This window comes from Neolamprologus brichardi, chromosome 10 (genome assembly GCF_056152115.1).
Source record: "Neolamprologus brichardi isolate AB-2024 chromosome 10, ASM5615211v1, whole genome shotgun sequence".
Classification (NCBI taxonomy): Eukaryota; Metazoa; Chordata; class Actinopteri; order Cichliformes; family Cichlidae; genus Neolamprologus; species Neolamprologus brichardi.
The window spans coordinates 20,402,443-20,414,125 of record NC_142113.1 but is presented as its reverse complement, the minus strand read 5'-3'; the positions used below and the strand labels follow the sequence as shown (position 1 = coordinate 20,414,125).

The window sequence follows — 11,683 nt, the reverse complement described above, 5'->3', positions numbered from 1 at the left end:
TCCAGTAGATGTGTTCAAAAATGTGTCATTGTCTCCTTAAGAATTATTAATCTTCATTAAACAGTTTTTGTTTTTTTGATCTTTTACAAATCCAACATGCAACTTTGTTCTGTGTGATACTGAATCCATCATCACTGCAAACATTTCTGCCTCTGTTCTTCAGACACAGTGGACTGCTACAGGAGTAAACCTGTGGCAATATCTGCTCAATATTATAAACACCAAATCGTGAATGGGCTGGCACTTGTATAGCTCTTTTCTAGTCTCACTGAACACTCACTCACACAAATACATTCTACCTTATCTCTAGCTACCTTTTCTGTCACACCAAACTTTTGGACGTCCTCCTTCATTGCATCCACAAATCTTCTCTGTGGTCCCACATCTTTACCTCCTGCTTCATATTCAATATCCTTTGTATCCAAACCATCTCATCCTTCTCTCATCCTTCTCCCTCTAACTCAGATCTAGAGGTTGTCTCCAAACCAGCTTTTCCTCTGTTGTACTCCTTTCCTAACAATTGTAAGTGCATAAATAGTTTTCTTTACGTTAGAAATTGCAGTATTTTTCAGTGGTATTGTGGGTTTAGTTTAGCAAAATATATAACTTTGGAGGTCTTTCCAACGAGTTAAATGTTCAACCATGAAAAACACAAGATATACTCTCTCGCGTATTGTAAAAAGTAAAAAATTGTCATCAACATTTAGGATTCTATAAATATATATTACAGACAATTTCCAAGATACCATGTTTGAAATCAAGAGTACAACATTTTAATAATAATAATTAAAGCTGCAAGCAGCGTTATGAGGGCCCTCGCACCCCATCGCGTCGAGCCACGCCCAACACCTAAAACCAGCACGTCCGATCTGATGTCACATTGATGGAATTCATGCATTTAACCACCAGCTAACATTTCATCTCATTCAATCATGATTATAGTCCTCCCACTAGGTGGCGCTGTAACCATTACTGACAAATGACATAACTAACATTTCCGAGCTTGAGTCTCATCATCCCTGCGACCTTTGGGAGAGATTGGACATTGTGTTTTTGAGTGACAGCAGATTACTGCTTTTTGGCGAGTGATTGAAACTCCACGTGCCGCCATGACCACCCCGTTTCCCTGAACATAAAAAGCTTCGCAAATTAACATCACAAAGGTCTTTAGATTCCACACACCGGAGATCACATCAATCTGATGAAATCCCTTGGAGGAGTTCGTCAAAGAACATTGCCTGAAAAGAGGGGAAAATGTTGCCAAAATTACACATTAATCTTAAAATGGCCGACTTCCTGTAGGATTTGGCATATTCCTCCAAGAGACTTTTTTGTACATCTTTAAATCTTCTATAAGCTTACCAGGTTTCAGACTCATACACAAAACACAGAGCAGGGGCTGATGTTTTGAAATTTTAAGCTTTTAAGCTATTCAAGGAAAATGATCACATAACAAGAAAGCCCTCATCACATTGGAGGTTGTAACAGTTGCTATTGTAATGTAGTGTATCACCACATGGTGGCGCCTCCTGTCTCATGACTGGTGTGTCACCCCCTTTTTGTTTTCTTCTTCGCACTCCTCCTGTAATGGATGCTCCCGTGTGTACGCGGACTAGTGTGCTCTTTAGTAATGTGTGGTAGAGGTAGCACTTTTATTTTTGATATTGTAAATAAATGAGTACTTTTTGGAAAGTCAGAAGCTGTTGCTCATTCGCTATCCACCTGCACACCTCCGCGGCTGGCTTCATCTCCACCGCACGTTACAACTGGCGCCCGAACTTTTTCCCCTTGGACTTCAGACGATTTTTGTATCCCGCCGAGGATTCTTCTCTTCTAGCACGTGAACTGTCTCGGAAATCCCCCCACTTTTGCGGACGCTCGGACGTTTTCCCCAGCCATGGCCGCAGCCTCAGCTCAGGTGGGACCCGACTAATTTCTGGATACCGCGGTGTGCCGCTGCTCCGCTTGGGAGAAAGAAAAAGAAGGAGCTGACTCCCCGCGATTTCAACGATATTTGCAGGCGTGGGAGACCACCGACCCATCGCTTGACACGCTCGCCTACCGAGGGAGAGTACTCCGTGGGTAACTGTACGGTCCGTCGGACCACCAACTCAGTGCTGTTGGACCGTCACATCGGCGGCGCTAAAGCTAAGGCTAATGCGGCAGTGACTTTGACTCAGTGTTTATTCAGAGGGACGTGTTGTTTTGTGTAAAGCATTGAAGCATCAGAGTGTGCATGGACGTTCTCGGTCTGACTGATATATGCGCTTAGGTACTGTGTGTGAACGCTCTTTTCACTTCGCTATAACTTTTGTGGGAGCGAGTTGTTTCCACACTTTTAAAATGGCGTCCCACGCAGACACGAGGAGTGAGGAGGATGGCTGCGACCCGGATGCTGAGGCGCCTGGCCTGACAAAGTACATCATCCCTCACTCTACACCTCTTTACCTCAACCTTGAAGTGGTAAACTTGGGAGCTGAGGTCGTGAAGGCACGAGTTTGCTTACAGGCTTCGCTGGAGCTACAGAAGAGCCTGCTGAAGTGTCTGGATCATGGAGCTACGGGAGAGCCGGGAGAGCCGGGAGAGCGGCCATCTCCCCAACGAACCCCGCCGGTGCCCCGTAATGACCGCTGGTTGGACGGGTACCAGGTGGACTAACCGTTATCATATGGACGATCTTAAGGTTGACTGAGGGTTGGTTTCATGCAAGATGTATGTGATGTAATTATTCTGTTCGTAAGGGATGATTACCTGTTCTGTTCCACTGTACCCTCGTCACCACAGCCCGTGAGAGGCTTTTGGTTTGGTTTTCTGTTGTACTGATTTAAGCAACGGGATGTGTTGTATTTTTGACTGTTTTTCGCTTGTCTAGGACAACCTCAAGAGGATGAGTAGCCAGTAACACTGACTGTTCTGTATTGTTTGCTTGAATCACTAATTTTGTTTATTGATTGTGTTGATTGTATTGACTGTACCGATGCTGTATAACAATTCCTCCACAGCCTGCTTACTACCTAAAGTAGCTATGTATAGTGAAAGGGGGTAGCGGGAGGAGGGTTACCTGGGTACGGCTGAGGACAGCCTTTTTCTCACCAGGCTTGATCTGAAGTGAAATGTTTTGGTTAAACCTCTTTGATGCTGTCTTGTTGCATTGCTATTTTGAGTCATGATATGTAGATGTTTCTGTTTGCTCTACTTAATCCAGTTTTATGGCTCTTTATTGCGTTAAGGTTCATTCTTGGCGTTTACTTTTAAAAAAAAAAGGAAAAAAAAGTGAAAAACTAAGAAAACTGATTTTCCACTGTACATATTCGTCTTTTCTTCACCAATTTCATTTTTAAATGGTCTTTTGCCCTGTGTGTGTGCACCAATCTTAGCTGTAACCTCTATGTATAGGGTACTGTTAGGTGTGGTGTGTGCTTTTTCAGCTGTGTACGGCTGAGGACAGCCTTTTTCTCACCAGGGGGGACTATGTAACAGTTGCTATTGTAATGTAGTGTATCACCACATGGTGGCGCCTCCTGTCTCATGACTGGTGTGTCACCCCCTTTTTGTTTTCTTCTTCGCACTCCTCCTGTAATGGATGCTCCCGTGTGTACGCGGACTAGTGTGCTCTTTAGTAATGTGTGGTAGAGGTAGCACTTTTATTTTTGATATTGTAAATAAATGAGTACTTTTTGGAAAGTCAGAAGCTGTTGCTCATTCGCTATCCACCTGCACACCTCCGCGGCTGGCTTCATCTCCACCGCACGTTACAAGGTGTGGGCCAAATTTCAAGACTTTTTAAACTTTCCAAGCCCCTCAAAAACCACTTCATTTTTCATGGTGAACCAGGGTGCGCCGTTCAGTTTAAAGTCACAATTTTCTCACTGAAGCATCATGAAGGACTGATGGTGATATTCACCGCTTTTGAGGTGGCCACGATGAACCTGTGAAAATCAGTGCAACAAAATTAAAGCCATGACATTTCCTGTTGCCACTAGGTGGCGCTCTGCGTATTCCTGACAATGGGCACATCAATCTGTTCAGGGCGGGTCTGACATCATGCCTTTAAAGTTTGGTACTGATCAGACTGGATTTCATTGAGTTATACTATTCTGTTTCTTCATAGCGAGACGTCAAAGTTCGCCATGCTTCAGGGGTCACACCCTTTCGCGAAAAGTCACAGTTTTCACTGTAACCCAAGACCAACTCCTTAAGGCTTTCCTGGAGAAATTTGAGGCTGCAGATGTCACCCATCACAATACTGTATCCCAAAGTGTAAAACATGACATTTCCTGTTCCCACTAGGTGGCGCTGTCCTTGATGTCAAATATGGTAGTTGAAATATGTTCAGGGGTGGAGCCTTATCATATGTGTGCTCTTTGGTCCAGATCGGACAATGTATGATAGAATGAGAGGCAATAAGATTTTCATGGCGAGTCATTGAAATTCGCCGTGGCGCCACCGCCTCACCGTATTGTGAAAACTCAAAAGCTCCGCAATTTAACATGGCCCAGGTGTGTAGTTGGCACTGTCCAAATATGAAGTTTATATGACCAAATCCCTCTCCTTTTCTGGGTGGCGCTACTGAGCCAATTTTCCCTGTCCATGTCTGAGGACATTAAAATACGTAAATTTTCACCAGACCTGACGCGTGTGCAAAATTTCATGAGTTTTTGAGCATGTTTAGGCCCTCAAAATAATAATAATAATAATAAACGGAGCAGATACAATAGGGCCTTCGTACTCTCAGTGCTCGGGCCCTAAAAAAAGACGTTTCCTGACGGAACGACGTGAACTCTGCTGACTGCACACCTGTTACGTTGCAACGGAGCCCTTAACGTAGCAAGACGCCGGGACGTCTCCTCTGACGTTTTTTTAAAGCGACACCAACCGCTTCAGTGGCAGCAGCCTCGTTCTCGCCACACGTCTGAGTGTTTAGCGTTAATTCAGCTAAACTACAAAACCAACATTAAATCGCTACAGACGCCTACCGTCAGTTAAACATGGCCAATACAGAGGTAAGCGTGCAAACGACGTACGGCCATTGGCGCGTTTGTTGTTTTAACACCCAGCTGAACACTTACAACAAAAGCAAGCTGTCAAACTGGGGTCTCTTCTCCATTGAGGGCACATTAGCTAACAATAAACCAACCAAAGCCACGGAGTTTTACCTTGTAAAGTTAATATTTTGACCTATTTGAAAGTTTTTCTTGTTACCCCTTTCCTTCTCAGGGAAGTAAACTCTGGGGAGGTCGATTTGTTGGAGACACCGATCCTATTATGGAGAAGTTCAATGCCTCAATCGCTTATGACCAGAGGATGTGGGATGCAGACATCCGTGGGAGCAAGGCTTATGTTAAAGCTCTGGAGAGGGCAAAGCTTGTCAGCACGGACGAAATGGAGCAAATCTTACACGGGATGGCTCTGGTGAAGTCACAACATAAACTGCAACTAAGAAAGATAGTTCAGGGGCAACCACAGGCTGTCAGTAGCAGAAAATCACTTGCATGGTTATGTGTATCATTGCCTTCCCTTTGGCTGGTTAATAGATGACAGCTGAAAATGTGCCATGGTGGAGGATTCCTCTACTGAGTGTGAGCTGCACAATGGTGTCATCATGTGACATCTGTCAGCTGCTAAACAGCCTTAGTTCTTCTTTCATGCAGCTCATGTTTTTAGGGTGCCCTCTCTGTCCTGAGGTTCTGCTTTAATTGGTGCGATTGTCATTATGTAACCAGGACTGACATTTGCCATACTCATGCACAGTTACTGAAAACATTCTATGTATTAATATGTTTTATTTACAGATTATATTTTAAAATAGTCCCTATTTGTTTCTGCAGATTTCTGATGAGTGGTCTAGAGGTGTTTTTGTCATCAAACCCGGAGATGAAGATATTCATACTGCCAATGAGCGCAGACTAAAGGTGAGTTATGGCTTGTAGAATTTCTTTTTCCTTTTGTTTTCACGGCAACAATCAGTTCGATATGCTTTATATCATAAGGCAAAGACTCTACAACATTAAAAAGAAAAGTGCAGTGAACAGAGTTCGACTTATGAGGTAGTGCTTGGTGACAGTGGCAGGGACCTCCAACAGGACCAGACACAGGGAGGCACAGCCAAATGAGATGACTGGTTGGGGTTAGAGGAGAAAGAAGAAAGGGAAGCAGAGCATAGTGGAAGTAGAAAAGTATTTTTTAAAATATACAGGTTATGTTTTGCTCAGTGTTCTAATTGTTGAATTGATCCTACCAAGAAGTGCTGCATGGTGCAGCAGAAGCTTGATAGAGCTTATTCCACATCAGTATTTTCCAGAAAACAATGAAAATTACATTTATAAGTTCTACTGTTGATTTTAGTAGAACACTAAATGTGCGTTCTACCACTGCTGAAAACAATTTAAAAAAATGTATACACATATATTGGGTTCAGATACTGGTTATCGCTCCTGATGGCTGTTGCTATTTCTATTTGATGAGCGTAAGATTCTGTAAAATCGCTTTGGTCTTACCCTGATGTTTGGAGGATATAGAGGAAAAAAACTGCCAACAATAAAATGTAACTTGAGTGTTTTATTGTTTCAGTTTTGGGCTATAAAACACTGATCTCCTCCGTTGAGGGCTTGGTGATCGCTGTGGTGACAGATGTCATAGTCGTGTGGCTACATGTTTTCTCAGGAGCTGATTGGTGCACCTGCAGGGAAGCTGCACACAGGCAGGAGCAGGAATGACCAGGTCTGTATTTGTGATATTAAAACTGTAATGATTTAACTGTTATAGAATAGAAAAGATTAAAATATTACCCTCTGTGTGTTTTGATTGATCAGGTGGTGACTGACATGAGGTTGTGGCTGCGAAGCGCAATCTCAACCCTTGCGGACAACGCGCTTCAGTTGATAACTACCATGGTGGAGCGGGCGGCAGCGTGAGACAAACACACACACTGGCATACGTAAACATGTGCTCTGCTGTAACCTTGCAGTTTTAAAAAAATGATATTTTCCATCACTTTTTCTGAAACTCAGAGAAATTGAAGTCCTTTTTCCTGGTTACACCCACATGCAGAGGGCACAGCCAATCAGATGGAGCCACTGGATTCTGAGGTGATCTTCCTGTACTGACATATTTGCACTTTTCCCGCCTTTCATATAAGACAGTGTGGTGTTCACGTCAGTCTCGTGCATCTCTGTCTCCAGCCACGCTGTTGCCCTCAGCAGAGATGTGGAGCGGCTTCAGGAGCTCAAGAAAAGAGTTAACGTTTTACCTCTCGGCAGGTACGCCCTGAACGCGCTCGTGTGTGACTTTCATTTTGGTCTCACAGATATGATAAAATGAATCCTGTTGTTTTCAGTGGCGCCATCGCTGGGACTCCATTCGACATCGACAGAGAGCTCCTGCAGAGAGGTCAGGCCAATTGGCTTTTTGTTACCAATGTCTTCTTGTCATTTAACTGTTGTTTTTTATAAAATATGAATTCAAAAATGAGCAGAAATTACAACATTTGCTGTCCTTTGGATCTGCAGAGCTAGGGTTTGATAGCATCAGTCTAAACAGCATGGATGCCACAGGCCAAAGAGACTTTGTTGGTATGTAAACTGTACACACCAGGAAGCTTTCAGACTAAAATGGATCCAAGCAGTGAAAAACATGAAATCTACTCTGAGTCCTTTCATGTTCACTTGTCTGTTTATTTAGCTGAGTTCTTGTTCTGGGCTTCGTTGTGTTTGACCCATCTCAGTAAGATGGCCGAGGACCTGATACTGTACAGCACAAAAGAGTTCTCCTTCATCACGCTCTCTGATGCCTACAGGTTGGTTCATGCTTTTATTTTTCAGTTCTTTAGCAAGATTTGTGACATTGTGCATGAACTTCAATATTACATGAAACACCGCTTTCATATAAAATCAATGTATGTAAAGATCTGTGATTTATATATTGGAAAAAAATTACTGGCACATAAGAGGAGAGCTGTACAGGAGTTTATTTACTTCATGAAAGTTTCTTATTACCTATTTTACGGGTAGTTTCAAGGCAAATTAAATCAATAATCAGTGTAAAGCTAATAATTCAATTAAACAATCGAAATCTACAACAAACAAAGAAACTGCAATAATGCTAATCTACACATCCAATCACAGTTAGACAGAGATCGGAATGCTGCAGCAAGCAAAGGAAAAGGACTGAGTGGAAAAAGTAACCCAAGCCCCGCAGTGAGTTGAAGCCAGGTTTTTCCAAGGGGCCATTTCCCCTGACTTATTCCTGCTTCCTTTATTTACATATTCTAAATTAATGAGAAAATAAAACAAGCACTCTAGAAACTGTAGAGGAGGGGTGTCGAACTCCAGGCCTCGAGGGCCGGCGTCCTGCAGGTTTTAAATCTCACCCTGGGTCAACACACCTGAATCAAATGATTAGCTCATTACCAGGCCTCTGGAGAACTTCAAGACATGTTGAGGAGGTAATTTAGCCATTTAAATCAGCTGTGTTGGATCAAGGGCACATATAAAACCTCCAGGACACCGGTCCTCGAGGCCTGGAGTTCGACACCTGTGCTGTAGAGGTTTGACAGTTCACTGGATTTCTGTGAGCATAATCTTGGTATTTAATCTATAATAAAACTGAGCCTAAAAGTGTACATCTCCTCATTCAACATTTACAGCACCCAAAGTGCAAAGGCTGCAGTCTCGAAGCTGTGTTATAAGTTAATAAAGTGAAATGAAAAGTTGTGTTTGAATCATTATTTTCTCTGTAGTTGTGTCCATTTAGCACTGATCTCTTTGCTATGACCTACTCTATTTTATGCTGCATTTTCATTGCCCTTCATGTATATTTGTGTGTCTGTGTGTAGCACCGGCAGCAGTCTGATGCCCCAGAAAAAAAATGCTGACAGTTTGGAGCTGATCAGGAGTAAAGCAGGTCGTGCCTTTGGCAGGGTAAGACTGAAGGGTTGGCTTTAATGCTGTCTTTCTACGCATGTCAGTAGCTCACACTTGCAATTTTATTTTGCCAGATAACTTAAAAAAAAGTATAATATAGAAACACCAATGATGCTACAATAACTCTTTTCAATATCTTGGTATAGTTGTTGCTGTGTGAGATCACTTCCATTAGTTCAAGTGTAGACCCTAAATCCTGTTTCTTCCTGTTGTAAATAGTTGATTCTTTGCTTTCATATTTTAACTTCTTAAAAAATAATATGTTTAAAAGTGGAACTAACTGTAGATTTTTCTCTCTGGAGAACAGCTTGTTTTTTCTCTGCAGTATCATCGCCCTCATGTGTCCTAAAGCAGTCACTAGTTCTCCGTCACTAGAATCACAGTTGGCTGGTTTCAGTATAAAAGTACAGTGACAAACTGGAGAAAAACACATGTTAATAAATAGTCTATTTTCTAATAATTTAATATTTTATTATAGTGATACAATAGATCCTTCATAATTTATGATCAACAGAGCTCTGTATGATGAAACCTGGGAACAGGAAGCAGAGGCTCTTCAGTGTGGAGGGTGATAATAGTTTTATTGTAGTTGTCTGCCTCGCAGCTACAACATTATCACCTTTCATGAGCATTCAGACGTGCTGTGCTCTCATAGTCTTTACTGCTTTCATTCTTTACTCGCTGCAGTTTTCTCACAAAACTCTTCCTGTGCTTTTTTTTTTTTTTTTTTTGTATTTCAGTGTGCAGGCTTCATGATGACGCTGAAGAGCCTACCGAGCACGTACAACAAGGACCTACAGGTATGAAAGTCTGTCTTCACGTGGTTTCACTTGGAAGGAAGTCAAGTTTCTCCTAATATGCAGCTCTCTTTATCACCGTGCTCACCCTTCAGGAGGATAAGGAGGCCATGTTTGACTGCTATGATAATGTTCAGGCTGTGCTGCAGGTGACCACTGGAGTCATGTCAACTCTGAAGGTCAGACAATCAGTTTGCTGCTATTTCCTTTGAAAAATAAACCGAATACATTGCTTGGTTTGTAGATGGTAATTGATTTCCATAAAGACTATGTTAAAAAATTAATATGGAAACAGTAACTCCTGTGTGGTTAATGAGATGCTTCACTTAAAGCTGAATCATTTCCACAGTTCAGTGCCATCGTGGCAGTTTGAGCCGCAGTATTTGTATGCAGAGGTGGATTATGAGAATTGGATCACTGTCAGTCATCTTGCAGCATTAAACATTTTATTACAAGCACTGCTGAGGATTTGACAGAGCTGATTCTCTGTGGAGACTAGCAAACGACATTAACGTAGAAAGATTTTGTAGGGTTTTAAGTTCTGGCTCCATAAACTCAAGGCTGGAAGTTGAGACAGTTTTCCAAACAAGGAGAGAAATTTCAGTTTTTCTTCAGTCTTTTTTCAGTGTACAAATAATCTTGGAAACGTTCAGGGTGTCCTTTAATTTTTGCTTATGTTTTAGATCAATCAGACTGTGATGGAAGCTGCTCTCAGTCCTGACATGCTGGCTACTGATCTGGCCTACTACCTTGTGAGGAAGGGGGTGAGTAGATCATATATCCTTAATATTATATTATGTAGATGTTAACTAATATATTATGTTATAGATATTCAGGATACAAAATTAATCTATATTATTTTTAAAAAATTTTTAGAACAAGATAACAAATTACTGAGTATCAGTTTTGTAGTTTAGTTGTGCACAAGTTTCGAGGAAGTAATTACAAAGAAATGATTTCAAATTATGTCTACAGTTTGTACAGGAATTCATACACTCTTCAGAGCCTTTATTAGGATACAAGTTTATTAGTCCTAGTAACTAGTCCTAGGTAAACTAGTGTCTCTGGGTAGTGGTTTATCTAACAAGTGAAAGCTACCCTGTTTGATCCTGGAAGGAGACATAAATCTGTCAGCAAGGGTATCCAGTATTAAATCTGCCAAATCAAATAGTCTGTTTTGTTATTCTTTTTTTTTTTTATATGAGTTTATTTGCATTTATTTTTCACTGCAAAATACTTTCCTGCATTTCTGCATGTTGTGTGTTACAGTATAGCTGTGCGTTTTTGTGTGTTGCAGGTCCCATTCAGAGAGGCCCATGGTCTCTCTGGCAAAGCTGTGTTTACAGCTGAATCCAAAAACATTGCCCTGAATCAGCTCACTGTGGAAGATCTCACTGCTATAAGGTGGCTGTCTAAAAGCCTAAAACTTTCCAAATGAATCATTTTCTCTTCCTTTGATTTCTATCATGTTTTTCATACCATAACTTTAAACTCCTCTTTCTTTTCTTTGTCTGCTTTGTACCTTCAGCCCTCTGTTTGGAAATGACGTGTCGTCAGTGTGGGACTACAGGAGCAGTGTGGAGCAGTACAGCGCCCCTGGAGGCACAGCTAAGAGTAGCGTCGCTGCACAGGTGGAGCATCTGAGGAACTGGCTGAAGAAACACGCACAGTGACCTCTCGGTGTCACTCGGTGTAACCTTTAGAATCAGATTTGCAGAGCGAGGTTGAAGTGAAATCTTTATACTTTGAGAACCACATTGCCTCCCAAACATTTAATTCTTCTCTCTTTAATATGGAGTGCCTTTTCCATCCTGTGCAAACATGTGATGTTTGTCATTGATTGTGTACAAACTGGAAACTGACCAGTTTTAAATACCTGAAAAGAAAATAAATAGTGCCATGACAGGTTGATTAAGTCTGATTTCCACCACAAAAACATCTGATGTGATTTACTTTACTGTCTAG

The 11,683-nt window shown here is 41.8% G+C and overlaps 1 protein-coding gene across 1 annotated transcript; it reads left to right on the top strand.

The window, feature by feature from the left end:
* Positions 1 to 4,848: 4,848 nt before the first annotated feature.
* asl (argininosuccinate lyase) lies at positions 4,849 to 11,623 on the top strand. Its single transcript, XM_087847375.1, has 16 exons — positions 4,849 to 5,003; positions 5,218 to 5,412; positions 5,829 to 5,912; positions 6,664 to 6,720; positions 6,813 to 6,910; positions 7,011 to 7,088; positions 7,182 to 7,259; positions 7,337 to 7,389; positions 7,509 to 7,571; positions 7,681 to 7,795; positions 8,834 to 8,918; positions 9,662 to 9,721; positions 9,814 to 9,897; positions 10,402 to 10,482; positions 11,016 to 11,122; positions 11,247 to 11,623. Exons 1-16 carry the CDS (start codon positions 4,989 to 4,991, stop codon positions 11,389 to 11,391), a joined length of 1,398 nt encoding a protein of 465 aa, XP_087703501.1. The 5' UTR covers positions 4,849 to 4,988; the 3' UTR covers positions 11,392 to 11,623.
* The last annotated feature ends 60 nt before the right edge of the window (positions 11,624 to 11,683 follow it).